The following is a 22,478-nucleotide window of genomic DNA, read 5'->3' as shown; positions in this document are numbered from 1 at the left end:
TTAAGTTAGTTCCCGTGAACTAAGTCCTGCAAACTTAAAGAGATTGACAAAAGTTATAGCTTGGAGATATGTTATTGGGGTTACAGCCTTATGGCTCTCTGGTCATCAGCAGCAGTCGCCTTTACGATGTACACAGCACAAACTATAAGCCTAGAGTCGAAGGCATCAGTGTATATGTATGTATATATATATATATATATATATATATATATATATATATATATATATATATATATATATATATATATATATATATATATATATTGTGTAAGGGCAATTCAATGGTAACTGATCGGGATATAAGCATTGGTACTTATGGAGAAGATTTTCGGCGTCCGTTTATCGCTGTTAGTCACTGAATAGTAGTAGTACTACTAGTAAGGGTAGTAATGGTAGTCAGTAGTAGTGGTAGTGGTAGTAATAGTAGCAGTACTACTAGTAGTAATAGTAGTAGTAGTAACAGTAGTAGTAGTAGTAGTAATAGTAGTAGTAGTAGTAGTAATAGTAGTAGTAGCAGTAGTAATAGTAGTAGTAGTAATATTAGCAGCAGTAGTAGCAGTAGCAGTTGCAGTGGTAGTGGTAGTGATAGCGGTTGTAGCAGTAGTAATAGTAGTAGGATGGTGACTTCGAAGTTCGCCCACTTAAGACTTAAAACACCCCAAAACTAAATCTTCTGGTATAAATCATTTGAAAATATACTTCATATGGTGGGAGAATTTTGTTATAGTACGATACACGGCCAAACTTTCTTTCCTGCAAACTGTTTTCACGTTGTTTTCCAAGAAGATTCTTCGTGATTGTGGAACTGGTATTTCTTGCTAGAGTATTGCGAATTTCGGCCACGCAACCTACAGTGTGGCGCTGGTAAAAATTGGTGGCGTTGTTGCTCTTTCAGTAATTATAACAGACTTCATAGATCTTCGTCATTTTATTGACAAATATGTAAGTAATTTCTTGCACACGGGTCATTTTGGAGAGAAAATAACTGTAGCTTCGTACTTTTTGGTGAAATTTGGCTCTTCCTGTAGGTTTTCATGGTGAAAATCGTGTATTTCTTAGGGTGCCCGAACTTCGCAGTATGGCGAACTTCGCAATACTGACTATAGTAGTAGTAGTAGTAATAGTAGCAGTAGTAGTAGTAGTAGTAGTAGTAGTAGCAGTAGTAGCAGTAGCAGTGGCAGTGGTAGTGGTAGTGATAGCGGTATAGTAGCAGTAGTAATAGTAGTAGCAGTAGTAGTAGTAGTAGTAATAATAGCAGTAGTGGTAGTAGTAGTAGTAGAAGTAGTAGTAGAAGTTATAATAATAATAATAATGTAGTGGAACTGGTACTCTATGTAGCAAAAGGTGACAATATAGAAATATTTAGTTTATTCTTTCATATTTTTGATGGATCTAACGTTGCCCAATCATTAATGATAGTTTTATTTGTGAGGATTGAATATTAGTTGAAAATCAAGGCTGCAATAAAACCACAACGTTTTGACTTCGATATGAAACTCGAAAATGTGATTGTTTGAAATATATTTTATGATAAACAGTAAGTTAACACAGCACATTGTATATAACATGGCCAGTTATGCCTACTAGAAGTCGAAGAGATGATCACGTGACTTCAATTTAGTTTCATTTTTACCAATGCCAAAAGACTATTGTTCGTATATCCTCGTTTTGAGCTGAAATTGTGTAGATATCGATCTATGTAATTGTCGGTTGCCGTTATGTCCCGTCTCGACCACCGCACAGAAGAGGGTAAAACACCCATTGAAAACCGTCTGTGAATGTATCGGAATGGTATACAGTTATTCCGAGAGATTTTTAACCGCAGCCTGCCGTGGTTTCGCAGAATCGTTCCACCCCCCCCCCCCCTCGAAGGTTTAATTTATTTGTTTTCTTAGAAAATGTTGTCTTTGTCTTTTAGAAATAAAACAACTTGGTCTTCTTCGGTTGGCATATAATTGGTGGCGGCAGTCCATATTATGTATGTATGTATGTATTTTAGATCCTCCGGCAATCATGTGTGTGTGACGCTTTGCTTGTAAACACGATACCTCAACAAGGGAAGCTTGGACCAATCTCATATTTAGTATGTAGTTGTGACACGTTAAGTACAAATCGTATTGTTTTGGTGGAGGTCAAAGGTCATTTGGAGTCACCAGTGGTCAATTAGTGGAAACCTTGTTTTTTATTCTACCGTATCTCCCACCGACCGACCAGCCTATTAGATAACATGTGCGTTTCGCCACATAAGAATTTGAGAGGCTGTTGGCAATTGGAAATTAGCTTAAGGACATCCGTAGATAAGAATCAGAAGTCTCGACCAAATCTCCATTGGTAACTTTTGGAGTTGCCATGTACGTCGCTGAAAACATGCCCGTACATATATGTGTGTAATGAACGTTGTACTATTAGAGTAGCACCTCCCTGGTATTACGACGTTGCTATTGGAATGGACGATATCATTGTGAATCATCGGTATTATATCTTTGCTTCCGTTGTTGAAGTTTTCCGCGGTATTTTGCAATTTTCGTGATTCGGTGCCAAATATAAACTTTAGATTTGGATGAAGTAGCGTTGGGGAAATGACCAGGCGCCGTTACGAAAATTAAGTGTCGCCTAGTTAGATAATTTTTAGAGGCAAACCAGACCCAACATCTTTGGCAACAGGGGTAAAAATCGACCAGCGTCTCCTTAATGTACGGCTTGTAGGTGTACCACATTGAGTAGAAGCCTGATGTCTTTAGTAGAGATCAATCTGTATGCTGAATACAAGAAAAGTTTCCATCTTAGTCATCAGCTGCCAATGTGAATATTGTTTTTCATATCTCATTCCTTTTATGTACCACGTATATTGAAGTATGTTGTTCATCCTGGCTATACCCTACAGCCTAGTGTGTCACATTCATATACAAATTATTCATGTAGCATCGTCGAAACCACACTGCTGTTTTGCTGTCTGGTTAAACTGCCGGTTCTCGTCTGCTTGCCCCGATTAAAACCACTTAATTCACAGGCTACTTTCTACATACATGTATTATTTTGCCGATACTTTATACTAGTGACATGGACAGGGCAACATGGACACGGGTATACGGTAATCTTGGAGACGTTATTCACCCCTCCCCCCCCTTCCCCATCCCTGGAAAACGAAACAGCAATCCACTAAGAAGTATCTGTGATTTTTAGCAAACTTTGCTAAAAAAATAAGTTTCTTTACTCCAGAAGGGGATGTGTTTTAAACTTCTTGAAAGTCTCAGGCTAAAGAAGTTTAACATTTAAAACACCAAACAGAGGAAATCAACAGAAAAGCCATTTACGGCATGCCATACGTTTCAAAAATGTCCAAAACAATATAAGCATGTCCAAAATAATATAAGCATGTCCAAATTTATATAAACATGTCGAAACTAATATGAGTATGTCCAAAAATAATAAGAGCATGTCCAAAATAATATGAGAGTGTCGAAAGACTATATGAGCATGTCCAACATATTAAAAGAATGTCGAAAAATAATACAAGAGGGACAAATGTAACTGCCTAATTCAATTTTGTATTGAACATTTTGGCGTTTTAAGTTACGCCATATGTTGCAAAATATCCAAAAAAATATAAGCATGTCCAAACTTATATGAGCATGTCCAAATTTATATAGACATGTCAAAACTATATGAGCATGTCCAAAATAATACGCGCATGTCCAAACACATATAAGTATGTCAAAATATAATATGAGCACGCCCAAAATTATATGAGAGTGTCGAATAATAATATAAAAGTCTCGAGTGTAACTGCTAACTTCAACTTTGTTATGAACATTTTGGCGTTTGAAGTCACGCCAAATGTTTCAAATATCGAACTTTTATATTGGTATGTCGAAAAAAATTAGCTTACAATACCTTCTTTGGAGGTAATTTGTATCAACTGACACAATGGTTATCATTATGACAATATATTATTGAAATATTCTTCTGTTTTTGTGACGCAAATAATTCAAAATATGTAAAAACAAGACCATCACCTAACATTTTTCCTTTTTACATCCCTACGTAATGTGAGTGGTTTCGCCCTGCCTAGAGGTGCTGAGATTATTCATATATTGTTGCGAAGGCAAAGAAGTTCACGTGCGAAAGTACGTACAACATGCACAAGCGCTAACAACGTACAGTAGTTATCACACATGCGTACGTTGGCAGTGAAAATGAACTACTATACTGTGTTACTTTTTTAACGGAAAATTGTGACACTTAATTACGGTTACCAGGCGAAGTCGGACACTAGCCCAGAATTAAAAAAAATTAAGCCTAGGTTAGGGGTATTCAACGTTTAATCTTCACTCTCACCTTTTAACTAAATTTCAAGATGGAAACGTGGGAAGAACTCGCCAACTACATATTATTGATTAAACCGCGTGGAATGTTGGACACAGTGGTTCTTCGTATTAAACTCACTGATAGTTACAGCACCTTGGGGCCAGGTTGATCACTCGCGCTACGAAACAACTCAACTAATATTTCCTCGAAAATAAAATCGTTCTTGATCGAAATATCATTAAAATATTAACACACACACTAATACGGTAATGGATGAACTGTATATCGTCTTAAGTTACGCTGGATATGGTGTTTTTGTTTTCAGCATACCAAAATAAAAAGTTTGATATTTGGAACATATGGCGTATAATTCAAACGCCTGACTGTTCAATACAAAGTTGAATCGAGCAGTTACGCTCGAGACTTTTGTATTATTTTTCGACACTTTTTTATATTTTGGACATGCTCATATAGTCTTTCGACACTCTTATATTATTTTGGACATGCTCTCATTATTTTTGGACATACTCATATTGGTTTCGACATGTTTATATAAATTTGGACATGCTTATATTTTTTTGGATATTTTGCAACAGATGGCGTGAATTCAGATGCCAAAATGTTCACTAAAAAGTTGAAGTTAGCAGTTACATTCGACATGTTCATATAATTTTTCGACACTCTCATATTATTTTGGGCATGGTCATATTATTTTTGGACATACTTATATTAGTTTCGATATGTTTATATAAATTTGGACATGCTTATATTTTTTTGGACATGCTTATATTTTTTTGGACATGCTTATATTTTTTTGGACATGCTTATATTTTTTTGGACATGCTTATATTTTTTTGGACATGCTTATATAGTTTTGGACATTTTTGATACATTTGGCATTCCGTAGCCATTGCATGGTTCACTTCCCACTTCATGGCGTGTTTTATTGCTGAGCTATACAAGTTTGCAACTTTTATTGGGTTACGGAGATTAAATGCATTGCGCAATAATGTCTGCTCTCATACGCCGAAAAAAAGACGTGTTGAGTTGTCTTTGTAGCTAATTAGTTTTCGATGATGTTATTAACAGCCGATCCATACTTAATATAACTGTTTAATTATGTTTGCATGTGATTAAGTTAGTATGATCATACCTTTAACCAACATTGAATAATATTCTTCTAACACAGTTTAATACGTTTCGACGGTTACTTTCCAGTTTTACAACATAGCAACACTATATAGCAATTGATTGGTGTATATATATTATATACGTTATACATAGCCCATGTATTTGACATGAAAGGTTATTTCGCAATGCACTCATCCAAATAAATTGAATAATTTGCAAATTTTATGTTCCAACGATCTAACGAGCCATACGAAGCGCTTCGTTTCAAAGTTTTAAAGTGGTGTATTTTTTCTTCGCAAAGTTGCATTCGTCGCTATCCTTTGAATTCATATCTTATTGTTATTGTGATTCCAGCGTTAATTTAAATCTCATCAATTTTAAATATTTCTGTGTCCATATTTCTTTAACACTTCGCATTTATTTTGCTTCTTTTTCATTTCACAAATTTCATGCGTCGTTATACTTTGAATTAATTCTTATTGTTATTGAGATTCCAGCGTTAATTTAAACTTCATAACTGTTAAATATTTCTATGTCCATATTTCTTTAACACTTCGTATTTAATTTGCTTCTTTCTCATCATACGTTTCAATCAAAAGTCTTTGCGGAGTTCAGTTCATAAAGCTGCAGGCGAGTTTACCCCTTTGAATAATTAATAGCAACAAGTGGGCCTAAAATTATTTAAGTTCCTCACCAGCCCAAATTACAATATTATAGAATTGACGATATACACACGAGACAACGTTGTTTCATATAGATATCCAAATCGGTGAAATGAAGTATGAAAATAAACACATGCTCAATATCATAATCACACTAATTTATTAGCAGATATATAGAGATCCACAATATGCAAATTACTAACAATAGTAACGTTAATGAGCATGCCCAGAAGCAGGTGATAGTACGTTTGAAAGTTCTTATAAGTTTTGAAACTCCATATGTGTTCTTCTTTCTATTTTTATCACGCTTATAATAAATGTTTTCATTTTCCTTACAAAGCGCGTTCTATCTTTAATAAATGTATGATTCTGCTATATATGTTGCTGTAATGTTAAAATGATCGGACGTGTAATCTAAGAACATGTTTTTTTTTACCAGACAGTAGTGAATAATGATGAAATATCAAGCCTAAACCGAGTAGTTGATGTCACTATTCACATTTGAGTTAAAGCAAAGCATATCAGACTTGCGCGACAACGTTCGACGATATACCTGTTGCGCGAAATGGTTTCAGAAAGTAAATTTTTTCATCAAAACGTCGAAACTTGGTCGATATAAATGATGACGTAATGTTCGTTTCTTCAATTATCGCTGTTGATGAGGAATTCAGAAGTGACTTGCTTTGTTCCTTTTCCTTTCTCGTGTGAAAGTGTTGATTGTTTGAATTTTCAATCCTACTATAGTGTATATACGGTATCTTCTGAGAAAGACAAAGAAAGACCTATACTGATACACCACAGTAACACAAATAGAAGGAACAGTGAGTTGTTTACAAAGATGTGGATATTGTTTGAATATTCATCGTATATCTTAAAAACAGTGCCTTAGCTATTGTTACGTCACTTCCTGTGGTAATGAATAAACAGCTATACGGTAATATCTCGCCAACAAATCTTAATTTTTTTTTTTTTACATTTTAGTATCGTCTATCTTTCTGTCATTTATTTGTCCTATAATAGTATCTCCATTTCCGATTATTATATCATCGTTTTGTTCTTTCGCTGTTCTTTTATCGCTTTCGTCATCGTAGGCTTTATTCGTGCAGCTCTGCTGGTCATCTCTTATTTCTGCCTCTTTCAAATCCTTTCTAGAGAGGTGATGAACGATACCAGCCCCGATGGAGTCACCTTCAACATTGACCATGGTCCGGAATCGGTCTCTGTCAAATGAAAATATGAAAATAAAGGAAAGTAAACAATAGTATTTCATTTGTACTGTGGTTGTTGTAAAGGGACATAGGATGATAATAAAAAACTAAATCTTCAATAAACTCGAAATATCGAGATAAATAGTAGACAAATTATAGTTTAAGAGTCGATATTTCAAGATTACAAAGTTGACATTTCGTGATTTTAAATCGAACTTGGCCATTGTGAGACACCGTACATTTCGCAATGGACACGTTAGACAATATCGAGTCAACTTGTTGTCAAGTATTTTTGTCTAAGCGGTAGGGCTTGGTATACGGAATGCCATATGTATCAAAAATGTTCACAACAATATAAGCATGTCCTTAATAATATTAGCATGTCCAAATTTATACAAACATGTCGAAACTAATAGGTCTATAAGTCTGTCCAAAAATAATATGAGCATGTCCAAAATAATATGAGAGTGTCGAATAATAATACAAAAGGGTCGAATGTAACTGCTAACTTCAATTTTGTTTCGAACATTTTGGCGTTTTAAGTTACGCCATATGTTGCAAAATGTCCCAAAATAATATGCGCATGTCCAAAATAATATTAGCATGTCCAAATTTATATAAACATGTCCAAATTAATATAAGTATGTCCATAAATAAAATGAGCATGTCCAAAATAATATGAAAGTGTCGAAAAATAATAGAAAATTCTCGAGTGTATAACTGCTCACTTTTTACAGTGAACATTTAGGCGTTTGAAGTCACGCCTTGTGGTTCAAATATCAAACTTTAATATTGGTATGTCGAGAACGAAAATCTTATCAATACCTTATTTGGAGTTACTCTGTATCAACTGAAACCATGGTTATCACTGACAAATTATAATATTGAATACCGCCACATTACCAGCATGCAGTGACAATAATTGTGCCTCTATCAAAATATAGTCTTCACAATGTTACAAGTAAAAAAAAAAGCGACAACTTTCCTGTGGATTTTAACCTTTTGTTGCAGACGACAACCCGTTGATATATTCCAAAGCAATGAAAGCGTGACTGTTTCAATGGTTGTGGGTCTGCTTACACAACACAATTTACACATATATCCATGCGTAGATCACGTATTCTGATCATAGCATGATATATGAAATATTTCTTTAAATGTTCATGGATCACAGCGGATCGGGAATTCTCTCGAAATTGTCGTTACTTGTTAAGTTTATGGGAATTAAAACAAACAAGTGTTCGCACCCTGTTACTTTCTCTCTCTCTGATGATCATAGAAATTGAAGTAGCAAGAATGACGTCACGCGACACATACTGAAGCCACTCATCAAACTGGTGGCGCTATGACATAACTAAAGTGATAAAGTTGACATAAATCACTCGAAATGGTGATATCGTGTGCCGCATTTGGGTGCCAAAATCACAGTTTCACAGGCAATAGTCCAGGCCATAGTAGAAGCAATTACATAAGAATCTAATAACTTTAGTGTCGTCTGCTCAGCTGCTGTATTGTTATTCACTGGACTCTGGATATAGCTAGCATAGGCCCTAGACACGCTACGGCCGTCCTTAGTATGCGATATGACTAAAGCCTAGTAATTACAACAATTATCATGCACCACCTCATTTGACTTAAAACTGTATCCCTAACGATATATCCTCATGTCAGAATTTCATGGGCTGACGGTTATGATGTCCTAGGCTTTTCACTAACAATTCAATACTAGGAAATTAGCCTAACTTAGGCCTATGTACATATCATTGCCCTTGGTCTACTTATAGGTTATCCTAGGTCACAACTTCAGTCTAGAATATTCAAGTATAGTAACATATCTAGAATTGTACACATTTTCAAACAGATCCTCCATTTGCAACATATTCCCAACAATGTAAATATGGCCAAAGGGCAAAAGTAGTTTAGGCCTAGCCAGTAATCTAAGTTTTGAGGTAGGCCAAAGCCTACTGAGCCTAGCCAGGTACGTTTTGTATTGTTATAGGTTGTTTGCCTAAATTTACTCAACTATGATTTTAAGGCCTAATGATATCCACAAACCATGTTCGGACAAAGCTACCACGCGTGCTAACATCTCATCACTTGATGACTGTGACTGAATGTAGACATACATCAAACTTGTTGCACTCTCACTTCATAAGGTGGGATCTGTTATCCTGCATAAACTACTACCCACTTTTTAACATCAACATTAATCTGAGAACTACTTTTACACAAAAGGAGGTGTGTGTGTGTGGGGGGGGGGGGGATTGGAGCACTAAAATAATACAAGCAAGAAAATGTTTGTCATGTGCATGCCTTTCAGATACCGGAAATGCACAATGTATGTATGAAGACGTACAAATAATCTGGCTTTTTACCATACAACGCAAAGCTATTTTTTCAAACACTTTTTGTCAATGCTTCACTGCTTAAACACACGGCGATACGCTGTGTCAGCATTCTTTCTAGATCAATTTCGATGCTGAAGATTGATTTAGTTCCTGCCATGAAAATTGTGACCCAAATTTGGGATTTCATCATCAAAAGTTGTGCCTACTTTAGAAATGTTTTTTTTTCAGCGGGTTTGTAACAATGAAGAGGTCAAGGGTTTAAACCATTCCGAGAAATATTTTAACACAAAAGAAATATTAATAGTAACGAAAAACAACAGGTGCATATTTGGACTATACATTAGATCTACTTCAGTAGCCTTTATCGCAAGTTGGTGCTAATATCAATACTTCGTGTGCCGGTTGAGAAAAAGAAATGTGTGTGTGACTGTGGCGGATGGGTAGGGGTCGTTCACCCGTAACCGTAGTAAGTTACCCCCCTCCCCACCCCCCACATTACGCACGCCATGAGATAATACTTACAGTATGAAATCAACAGCTAGGATAAGACCTACATCGTCAGTAGGCAAACCAACGGCAGTCAACACGATCACTAACGTCACTACTCCAGCTTGGGGAATTCCCGCTGCTCCGATGCTCACAAAAGTTGCAGTCAAGCTGAAACCAAGCAGGTATTAATAAGATTTACCAACTCAGTGACTTCATCCTTGGCGCACGAAGTAAAGGTTTCAACCCCGACACAGTTTCAACTTCTTTATGAATATTTGACATTTTATTTCCGTGTTTAAATAAAATAATGTGAGCTGCACCTGTTTCCTAACGTACGGTAAAGTTTATGTTCCATGTACACTTTCTACTTCATCCGCGGGTAATGCTTTGTAACTATGGTGGCATACTCCTCTTAGAGAGTATATCAGTCCGCACGGGTGTTCTCCTATTTCAGGAAAAGTGCCCAAATGCAGTAGGAAAATATCTTTTTTAATACGTTATTAATCAGGATCTGGTTTCTTGTGGCTTGCATGTTGAAGAGCATGAATGGAAGTACACGTGGTGCAAAATTGGGTCAATTGAGGCAATTTTAGACCCCTTTAGGCCTCCCAGGAGCAGCGTAGGAAAATTGTTTACTACTGAGTGAAGAGGTTTGTTTACAAGTGACGAAAACTTCCGGCTCCGATAGCAAAAATTCTACATGGTCATGATACGGAACATTGATAGTGCCATGAAAGGCCAATTTGTCGCTATCCGGTGATGGGTAGCGTTTAAATAGTGAGAACTTCTATTTAGACTTAGAGACCACATTACTTTTGTGATTAATGGGCGTATGCTATACCCTTTAATGTATTTTGTTGGCGAACGGAAAATATTTCTTCTCGCCTCAGTGACGAAATTAGTCGGTAATGAGGCTAATTAGTTTGATGAAATGAAAAGTTAGCAGTATCACGCGGACATTAATCTACAACGTACATGGGTACATAGGATCTTACAGATTTCTACATTAATGTGTTTACATATCTATCGAACTGATGCTAAGCTTTGTTGCTTACTTCAAACTTCCTTGAGACATTAACTATCTTTTCAAGACACTATTGTAAGACATTAAAACTAGAAACAAATCAAACTATAAAATAAACTAGAGCAGGGCTTCTAACTCTGACGTCACTAGTCATTTTTTTTAAAACTATTTTCTCGCTTAGTTTTACAATTTCCCAGTCAGTTTTCCGTTGATATAGTTTATTAATACGAAACAAGCTAAACAAACGGATGAGATTTTTGGTTTAACTTAATGTTAATATCAAATCATTTATCAATCCCTGCCTACATCCCTTTCCGCCCCTCCCCTTATTCGTTCCTGTTTGTTCATACGTCATCATATCTAGTGTGACGTCATACCTGATGGTGATGACTTCCGCGACACTTAAGTAGATGCCGTTCATCTGTGCCACAAAGATAGCAGCTACCGCTTCATAGAGCCCCGTGCCGTCCATGTTAATGGTTGCTCCTAAAGGAAGCACGAATCTCGTCACCCTAGGATTTATGTGATTGTTCTCCTCCAGGCACCGAGTTGTGATAGGCAGGGTGGCTGAACTGTAAAGGGGAAACAAAAGAATTATTCAAAGCGGTTAGCAGCTATGCTTTAAAAGGATAGTCTAATGTAAACTTTGGGTTTGAATAAAGGAAGCAGAACACATTCTAGGAATATTACTGAAATTGCATAAACTTTCTACTTGAGATTCTCGAGAAATTGTCATTTGAAATTATCACAGTTAGTATCATTAGTGAACTTGAAGCAAACAAGCATGATGTCATATATATACTTGCATCGACTTGCCATCAAATATGTCTGTTTTGTGTTCTTTTCCACTTCATTGTTTTGACATTGGATAGTGTGCCAGCTTTACCCAAGAAGATGGAAAAATTTGATTCAAATTTCCAATGACTGCAGTATGCATGTTGAGATACATCCCAATTTTGTAGCAGACTATTGGATGTAAGTTTGGCAACATGAAACCAAACATGTCAGTGTGACAATATGACATCAATCTTGTTTGCTTCAAGTTCACTATTGGTACAGAGCATGACAACTTCAAAACGTTGTTATCTCGAAAGCGATATGTTTGAATTAAACTTTGAATTAAATTTCAACAGGAGGTTGGAGTGTACTTCCTCTTTCATTTAGAGAAAAAGAAAATGTTAAGAAAAAAGACAAAAGAAAATGAAAAAATTGAGGTAAAGGACTATCCTTTAAAGGGAGTGAAGACTCGCGCACAAAGAACGTCTGATGCCGGTAATCTGACCTAGTTTCGAATGAGGTGTAACAGAACTGTTAGACACCACAGTCGATCCCAGAAAATACACACACAGCTTCCTACCGTTGGTAATTAGACACTAGTGTACAATCAATACATGCAGCTACGGTCAATACCCACAACACAGTGTACATAGCAGCGATTGACATCTCAGGTCCAGATAAAAGATAACAAGGTATCACGTTTCATTGCTGTCTGCATTTTGTAGCCACAAGAAGAGAACTTCACTTGCAAACAACGGAAAGTTAAATTTTTAACAGAGGGCGGCACGCGGTTTGGGCGAGTCTTCAATGCCTTTAACTGATCGATGTTAAATAGGGAGTTGCTGAGTAGTTATAGAAAGCAAACTTACCTTGATGAAGTTCCAAGTGCTGTGAACATTGCCTGCGTTACTCCCGCTAGATATTTATACGGATTCTTTCGCGTTGCGATCAGATACAATAAGGGTAGTACTATCAGCCCATGGATGAGGAGACCGCTGAGTACGGTAGCCATGAAGAGACCTAACGATTCTAAGAGGTCAGCCCAGTTATCGACAGCTATCATGGAACCGAGGATGAGAAAGAACACACCGATAGGACCATACCTATAAATAGGAAAATAGAAAAACAAAACGTGATAAAGCGATACAAATATGTTGCGATGTCGTGTTATTTCAACATATGCAGTTACTATAAATCTATGTCCCTTCATAACCACCGTACTTTTACTTTTTAAGGCCCTCAGCAGTAACCCAATATATGCCATAAAAAGTCATATGAACGTCACCTAAGCTCAAATCTTCAATATCTGGAAGTAATATTGAGGACCACAACCTCCAGGAAAGTATTCCAGAAACTTCTTGTAATTGTTAACATGCTGAATATTCGGATCATTGTTGATAACTTTTTTTAAATAACGGCTGTTACAAACTCTGATCTCTCAATGAGTGAATTACACGTTTGTGATACACACGCACACGTGCACGCACACGCACGCGCACACGCGCACACATGCAGGTGTGTTTTACATTCAGACTGAGGGCCCAATTCCTTTGTTCAAGTCCTCAGTCTGAATACACACACACACACACACGTATACTCACACATGTTTGTTTTACATTCAGACCGAGGACCCCATTGTATTTTCCACTGTTCAAATCCACGTACCCTAAAATTAACAATACCCCATACAATAGAATTCTTCCGAGGACGTGGTGATTCTTTAGAAATCACAACCGAGGACCTGAAATTCTTTTGTTCAAATCCTCGGTCAGATAGCAAAACAAACGCACGCATACACACGCCTGCATGTGTGCATAGGTTACGATTATCATCGAAATTAAAAAATGAGCCAAGATAAGGTCCATCAATGTAGAAATAGAAGATGCACTTTATGTGTGCACGAAAATTACTTGTGATTGTAAATATTAAGTTCGAACTTTAATCTTGAATTCTAAATCTAAAATCAAAACGCAGAATGTACCTTGAGATGTAAAGGGTACGATAATGCCCAAGTATTCTTGATATAAAGTCAATCATTAATGGAATATGAAACAAAAGATTTGTGAACAATATAACTTGAAAGACATCTATGGTACACATGGGATTAATGAATACAATTGAAGTGGCATATAAAGTAAACACATCACACAGGATGTGCTCAAGTCACTCCACGTCTCTTAACCACTGGTTAAGTATACTGAGACCTAAGTGTGCTTTATACTAGTCACATGAAAGGCAATTAATATGTTAATAGTTAGCATTTCATGTCACTCAGCATGTTTCATAATACGATTTTACATTAGCCCGAAATGTTTATTATCCGTTTCACATAAGCCTGAAATGCTGTATATTCCTGTGTTACACATAACACACATGCTTCTTATTCCTGTTTCATACATATTCCAAACTGCCTCGTATTCCTGTTATACAATATCACACATGCTTCTAATTATTCCTGTTTCACACATATCACACATGCTTCATATCCCTTAACACTTATCACACATATCACACATGCTTCATATTCCTGTTTCAAACGTATCACAACATGCTTCATATTCCTGTTTCACACATATTTCGACGTGCTTATTATCCGTGTTGCACACAAATAGCCCAACATGCTTCATATTCCTGTTTCACATGTTATTATATTTTTCATCTTTATGACGAAACTTTTGCCTCGGATTAAGCTATACTGTCAAAATCAATACAGAACAGAATTTTGAACATTTGTTGTGTGAGTGATGAGCATTTTTGTTGTAACATGATACTTAAGTGGTGTGTCATTTAACCACATACTATAAATGTTGAGATAAAGTAAGTTGCTTTTAGTTTCAATTTCGTTATCAATCTTTCACTTATTTTATGGAATAGGGATTATTATAATATTATATTCAAAACCTGATGTCGTTATGATGGTTTTCATAACGTTTTGTATATATTTACATATTCCTTTTGCTGTGATCCGTGAAGCTAAACGAGGCCCCCGAAATGTCGCCTTTTATAACAGCATCCTTGTATTCTGGTCAACATAAAAGTCAATATAGTGGTATCATAAAGCTACCGTACTTTCGCATATTCTATTCGCATGGCATATACGGTGTAATAAAGTTATTTCGTTGGATCTTGCCTATAACGGAGCTGTCGTAGTTCATTGGACTAATGAAATCCACACTATCAAGCGATAGTTCAAGTGTTATGTAAAAGATACAATTAACAAACAGCTTGTGTGCATGATTCTTTGTATACGCTGACGCAGTAACAATATCATACTGACATGCTGGGTAGGTTCAAATCATCCCTCATCCATCAATTAATCAATTGAAAAATGTGGCCAACATGGCAAGCATATACACAATGCTCTTTTGAGTAGGCCCTCCCATAATAACGGATGCCCATGTGGTCATTGAGAGCCCCGGCAATTTAACGAGGGGGGGGGGGACATAGGCGTAGGAGCCTTGATTGGGGGGGGGGGGGGCTGTAACGACTTGCCCGCAAAATATAACCAACATTTTTTGCGCGCTCCGCGCGCGTTCAACGTGTTAATGTGCATATCATATAGGCATTCATCGGTTATTACATCACATTCCAATAACATACAATCATTTTCCGTGTTATTACCCTTCCATATTGGTTAAAATTATTGGGGAAGTCGTTGCAACAATAATGATAATATCAGTTTAACCATTGAAAAACACATTGCAAATTATTATTCTTTTATTAGGTGCCCGAAAAATCCTCAGCATATTGCCCGAATTTTTACCAACAATTTTGAAAAACACACTGCAAATGATTCTTCTTTCAGTAGGTGCCCGAAAAATCCTCAGCATATTGCCCGAATTTTCACCAAAAAATTTGAAAAACACACTGCAAATGATTCTTCTTTCAGTAGGTGCCCGAAAAATTCTTAGCATATTGCCCAAATTTTTACCAAAAATTTTGTTTGGGGGCTGCAGCCCCCCCCCCTAGCCCCCGACTCCTACGCATATGGCCGGGGAGCAGGGAGCATCCTCTCCCGAAAAAGTGAAATAATGCTAATAACTACTCTTGAACTTTGTCTGAGGTTAGAAAAGTGGGGGAGGTGGTATATAACCCTACACCCCCGGGATCCACGCCGAGTCGTTACATCATTTTTTTTTGGACATCCGTTATCTTGAAGAATAGTTTCTATACTTACCACATTATGATCCCTACAAGGGTCATAACTGCTTCATTGGTGGCTGAAAAGAACCTCAAGACTAACTGTCCATCGTCGCCTTGCCGTCCAACGACAACTCCAAAGGCGATTGAGAAGGACACGAGACCGAGTATATTCATGTTATAGAGAAATTCACCGACGTAAAGTATATTCACTGTGTCTGTACTATTATCATTATACCAGACGACATAGTCAGTGCTGGATTTTATAACGGTTGTCATGTCAACCAAAATGGCGTCTAGATCGTTAAACAGATTCTCTAACTGTAGGAGACTATCGACACCGCCCGTTTTCGGCTGGTTCGTTAACTTTGATAAATCCAACAAGACACTGTTGACGTCATCGAGAAGGTTGTTCATAACATCGAGAGCTTCGGTGTCCAGCAGATTCTCGGAGTCCATCAAATACATCAGATTTACGGACATCTGTAGCAAGCTTTCTGTCACGTGACCTAAGTTGAGGGCGCTCTGCGTATCTAATCCATGTAATGCGGCAATCAGTACGTTCATCATCTGGGCAGACATTGTGTTAAAGGATCGATGCAAGTCACTGGATGTGTCCGTAGCGAGAGCCTTCCCGGTTATCTCGATCACTCGCATTAACTGCTTATTCAATTGACGCGCAATCATACTCTGGTCAACAGGTTGCAGGACGTACAGCACGTGATCCAATGACGTCATAGTGTTTGAAATGGGGTAGGCGACATCGGCAGGAAGAGTATCATTGTACGGAGTCGTCAATCCCTCCGTCAATATGAGCATCTCATTCTGCATGACTACGGTGGCTTGTAAGACCCCTCTCGTCGAGTTTTGAATAATACTTAACTCATACGACGTTAACATACTTGGGAAGTTTGTGATAGACGTGCGGAATTCATTGATATTGGTTTGTAGATTCATTTGTAACTGCTGTAGCGATACGAGGTCACTGTTTGGATCGGTTGATTCGATATCAAGCATAAAAGAAGAAGCAGATTGGTCATTTTCATCCATCAGAGCAAGGAACGGATTTAAATCACCCAATGTTTCATCTTTTTCAAGGAGATCCCCTTGGAAGGAGGTGGCCTTATTCTTCATTTTCCTCAATTTACTGTTCATGAGAGCTATAGACTGTGAGACGGTCAGTCCAGACAGTAAGGTCACGTTATAGAGGTCACTAGAGGTCAGACTCTCTGCAGGAATTACTTCTCGGTAAACGTTCGTCTTGTACTACAAAATAATCAATATTAAACAGCAGTTTGTATGTATACAAATGACGAAAACTACACAGTTTCATACAGCCCATTACTGTCAGTGAACATCTAGACATTTTGTAATACGTTCCTGCAGAGGCGCCCATTTTGAGTCGAACTTACCTCAAATCTATCTTCATCAGAAAGGTAAGGAGCATTAATCAGTGATCTGCTACCATAAGCCCCCCCCCCCCACCCCTCCACACCAAAAACAAAAAAATATTAACAAAAACAACGCACACACATACATACACACAAAAAACTACATACAATAGCTAAACGTTTACGTGTTTTAACCAAAACAGCCGCATAGTTGCAACTCACATAGACCTCTTTGCTAGATTACACCTCTATCTACTTGTGTGGCAAATATAGTTTTACAAAACAACGCAAAATGCAGCTTTAAATAATTTGGAGGGAGGGGGGGGGGGGTATATATATATTGGAAACATATACGTTTATATATATATATATATATATATATATATATATATATATATATATATATATATATTTATATATATATATATATATATATATATATATATATATATATATATATATATATATATATGCCCTAGTATAGATACTATTGTTACCATTCTATGCTGGCTCAGACTATTGTTTCATATTTATCGACTATTATACGACTCATTTTAGACGACTTACTGTTCTGAAGCATGCTTCTACAATGTTCGGTGGAAATATATTCCTGTTGAGTGAAAACAAAAGAACAGCGATATAGAATGTATGACGATATGAACAAATTAGTTTTGTTCTATATACATAAAGCAGGAATCGGAACAGAACGAAGTCTTGTATACATATTCGGTATTTAAGTGAAAGAAATATTTATGAGTGGAATAAAATATGTTAAAATATGCTACCATTGATTACATGCCATTTATGAAGGGTGTTCTTTTTGAATTTCAAAATAGAAAATGGGAAGAAAAGTCATTTTACTCTTTTTGTAGAGAAACGATCTTTGAAAGGGATTGAAGACTCACGCACAAATAAACGTCTGTTGCCGGTAATCTGACCTAGATCGAACGAGGTGTTACTGAACTGTTAGACACCACCATCGATCCCGGAAAATACACACACAGCTTGCTACCGTTGGCAATTAGACACTAGTGTACAGTCAATACATGCAGTTACGGTCAATACCCACAACACATTGTACATAGCAGCGATGGACATCTAAGGTCCAGATAAAAGATAACAAGGTATCACGTTCCATTACTGTCTGCATTTTGTAGCGACAAAAAAAATCCTTCACTTGCAGGCAACGAAAAGTTAATTTTTTTTCAGATGGCAAGCATGTTATAGGCACGTGACCGAAATGCCTGATCGTAAATCATAAAAAATATTATATATTAGCAGAAGAACCGTTTTTTTACTGCTAAATATACACCAATGCTATTAATAATAACGATGACGATGACAACAACAATAAAAATGAAAGTAATGATAATCATTGCTTTGCTAATTATATTGATGATTTCAAATAATGAACAAAATGTCGCAAATTTCAAACTTTAACAATGTCCGTTTATCCATCTGGTTTGTACTATAATGAAAAATTGTCTGGTCGACAGAATAATGGAGGATCCGGAAACAAATAAATTAATTATAGGCATGCTGATTAGCATTGCATTTTTTAATAAAAGGTGTGGGGAGTGTCTGCGTTTGATCACTTATCTTATTTCGAATATATCAGTGGATTAGGGAGGCGTTCAAAGAATTGGGATGGGTTGCAGATAATCGGCGGGTGTGGGGACTCCAGAAGATGTTTATAGTTTATAGATGCTACGGTGGCCAAGATGGGACATTGAAAATTTCAACTTTTATCTCAGAATGTAGACTGCACATTTTTGGCGATTTATTTTGACCTTCTTCTTAAAAGTTATACATCAATAAAAAGTCGTCGAATTTTTTAATAGCAACTCGAAGTTTTTTAAAGTTTCTTGAAACTTTTGAGAAAAACAAATCTTGCTATTGAAACATTTTCTCTCGAAATTTCGACAATTATAAATACTTACATTTTAAACTTTTTTTCATCAGCCTTTCGACTTTCAGCAATAAAAACATTATCGAAATTTGGACGTTTTATTTCGATATTTCGACTTCTTTTTCATGCATCAACTTATACCGTTGATCATTTTAAACATTGTAGCATTTGTTTTACTCACAAAATAATATCCATGAACGCATACGCCGAATTGAAATCTTCGTTGTCTTCGTCGGGCGCCGTGGGCACAGTCCCCGCTCGTATTCCGGGCTGAATCGTAAGAACCAACGTAATTCCGAGGATGACCGCGATGACTGTCGTAATGAAGTAGTAAGCAACGGCCCTGACCCCCAGCTTGCCCGACATAGCAGAATCTAAAGAGGCTAGACTACTGATCAGGCTAGACACAATTAGCGGAACTATCATCATCTTCAACATATTCATAAAAATGGTTCCGGGAAAAGTGATATAAAATATCTCGTCGTCGGTAAAGTCCTTATTTTTCCCGATTAACCAACCAGCAAGAAATCCAGCGATGACTGAAGCGATGAGTAAGATCAAGAGGATAGTTTCGGAGTTTAGACATCTCCTAGAACTCTTGGCGGAAGACGCCGTCGACGTGGAAGTTTCGTCGTCACTCTCGTACAGTGTCGACATGGTGAGAGAATCCGCAGAAACCAAAAGAAAATGGTGACTGAAAAGAGAATGATGATAACCAACTATACTTGCGAGTTTCCTGAATTTTAGCAGTCACAGTTGAGTGATATCAATATATATATATAGATATATATGAATTTATATTCGTCACTGTTTTTTCTTATAGAACAATGACAAATTGGATGTGTTTTAAACGTTCGTTTAAATGTTGCAGCTGACTAGATGTTATCGTAGAGGTTTTTGAAGACAGTTGTGTAAACTAAACTTGAAACTGCTAATGATTACAGCGATAGTAATATCTAACCAGTTCTCCTATAATGTTCATCAAAGTTAAATATTTCAGTCGGGTTTTTGTCTATTTCCGCGATCTATCAACGTTTGCTGAGTGTTTTCAAAATAACTACAAAACCAAGCAATGTTATATGCGTAATGACACTTCGCTGGAATGTTTCAATCTGTATTTCGTTTATCAAGAAACTGTCTTGTTTGAATGATAATGCTAAGAGGGTAGGGTACAACGTTCAGGTATATACTGAGATATACAGCGATAGGTTGCTTAATAAGGAGAGCATGATTGGATACACGTACATACAAAGTTGATTAAAACTGTCTATTGTGGGTTTATGCCTAGCCTGCAAATATACTGATATAACTATGTAGCTAACTAAGGATATAATATAACTAAGGATGTGGTACACAATGATTACAACGAAGTTACTAATTAACATCACAGTATATGCACATAATTATTGTTTTCTGTAATCACGTAATATGCAAAACATGTGTATATACCGTGTGTGTACTGTACTGTGTGCCAAAAGGAGGTCAACTTAATTATATTGATGGTATAATTATACAATTAATATATATATATATATATATATATATATATATATATATATATATATATATATATATATATATAGACATGTCTGATGGCGTGTGTTGGAAAGTTAAGAATATCCACAAGAAAACAATGGAAAAAAATGATACTTTCATTTCCAACTTTATTACTTAGAACGTAAATAGGTAACAAAATATTTCGAGCGTTTACACGGCTCTTCTTCAGTTGTGCTAATGAAATGGAAGAAACTAGACCTTATTGGTATTAAACTTAGCATGCATGCTCATAAAAGAGAGATCCCTGTTGAGCCCATTGTTGTGTGTATTGAGGCGTAAGATGGTTTTTAGTTCCCGGTTGAAGAAGCCGTATAGAATGACAAATTTGAGGTCAGATAAGTTGTGATTGGGGAGATTAAAATGTTCGGCAACAGGGAAACCTGGGTTATTATTGCGGATACTTAGTTTGTGATTATTGAAGCGGAGTCTGAACTTTGTGCTGGTTTCGCCAATATAGGTGACCTGGGGGCACTTGCAACAATACAGCAGGTAGATGACATTGGCTGAGTCGCAACCAAATCTACCAGGTCTCAGAGTAATGCCTGAGGCCCGGTGGAGGAAAGCGGGGGAGGGGTCGAGGTGTGTGCACACCAAGCATCTAGGTTTGTTACAGGGGATATTACCACTGTCAGGTTCATTACTGGGTGGGGCGAGATTAGTGCGAACCAGCACTGAGCGGATGTTGCGGGGTTGTCTATATGCTATGACTGGGGGGCTTTGAAGAGTTCAGCTATTGTGGGGTCCGAACCTAGAGTAACAAGGAGTCTGAGACTTCCCAGGTTGTCAATCTTTCTTGCCATGAGCTCACCTCACGACAGGCGCATGTGTTGGAACAAGGGCTTTCATACTGCCCTACAGCTCAGGTGGACCCCGTGGAACTGACCAATGATTTTAACCAATTCACCCGGAAAGCCTCCGAGAATGGGCAGACAGTAAAGAACCGTCTAACCGCCCACTTATCGTACAACGCAACATAGCCAAGAAGACCTGGACACCACCTGACAACCGTAACGCATTTATAGACAGCTTTGTTAATACAGCCAACCCGCATCTTAGTTCATTCCTCTCGTCCATTTGCACCAAAACACCAGCACCCAGCAACTTTGACAGATCCGACCACAAAGCCCTAAACGAACTCCGTCGCAACTCAGACATAATTATCAAACCAGCAGACAAAGGAGGAGCCATTGTGGTTATGGACACCACCAACTATGTCGCAGAGGCGCAAAAGCAACTTTCTGACGTCCGTTTCTACGAACTACTGGACAACGATCCCACCTCTCAATACCACAGACACCTAATTTCTTTGGTAAATTCGTTTAACGTTAAGGTAAGAGAAGAGGTTGTAAAGCTCATACCCTCCGCCCCCACACCCGCACCCTTCTACACACTCCCCAAAATACATAAACTTAAAGGCCTTGTCAGCAATCAACATAAGAATGCTGATACACTGTCAGACCACGAGGTGTTCGAAATCGCTCGTAAACAACATATATTCGCCCCTGGTAGGCCTATTGTGTCTGGTATTGGTACC

At 37.2% G+C, this 22,478-nt stretch overlaps 1 protein-coding gene across 1 annotated transcript; it reads right to left on the bottom strand.

Annotated features, from left to right (window-relative positions):
- Nucleotides 1-5,224: 5,224 nt before the first annotated feature.
- LOC139977752 (excitatory amino acid transporter 3-like) lies at nucleotides 5,225-20,636 on the bottom strand. The gene is made up of 7 exons (XM_071987349.1): nucleotides 19,569-20,636; nucleotides 18,046-18,088; nucleotides 16,125-17,353; nucleotides 12,817-13,050; nucleotides 11,548-11,742; nucleotides 10,180-10,314; nucleotides 5,225-7,321 (listed from the first exon to the last, which is right to left on the bottom strand). The coding sequence occupies exons 1-7, from the start codon at nucleotides 20,042-20,044 to the stop codon at nucleotides 7,072-7,074; spliced, it is 2,562 nt and encodes an 853-aa protein (XP_071843450.1). The 5' UTR covers nucleotides 20,045-20,636; the 3' UTR covers nucleotides 5,225-7,071.
- Nucleotides 20,637-22,478: the final 1,842 nt, after the last annotated feature.

This window comes from Apostichopus japonicus, chromosome 2 (genome assembly GCF_037975245.1).
Source record: "Apostichopus japonicus isolate 1M-3 chromosome 2, ASM3797524v1, whole genome shotgun sequence".
Taxonomy (NCBI): Eukaryota; Metazoa; Echinodermata; class Holothuroidea; order Aspidochirotida; family Stichopodidae; genus Apostichopus; species Apostichopus japonicus.
The sequence above is the reverse complement of the archived record's forward strand: the minus strand, read 5'-3'. Positions and strand labels throughout refer to the sequence as shown.

What these genes read in the sequence shown, in the direction of transcription:
- LOC139977752 (XM_071987349.1), bottom strand. Translation starts at nt 20,044, where the DNA reads ATGTCGACACTGTACGAGAGTGACGACGAAACTTCCACGTCGACGGCG. An exon ending in CTTGTAGGGATCATAATGTG is followed by an intron (nt 13,051 to 16,124) that starts GTAAGTATAGAA and finishes TCCTATTTATAG; the next exon opens with GTATGGTCCTATCGGTGTGT. An exon ending in GCACTTGGAACTTCATCAAG is followed by an intron (nt 11,743 to 12,816) that starts GTAAGTTTGCTT and finishes TCCCCTTTACAG; the next exon opens with TTCAGCCACCCTGCCTATCA.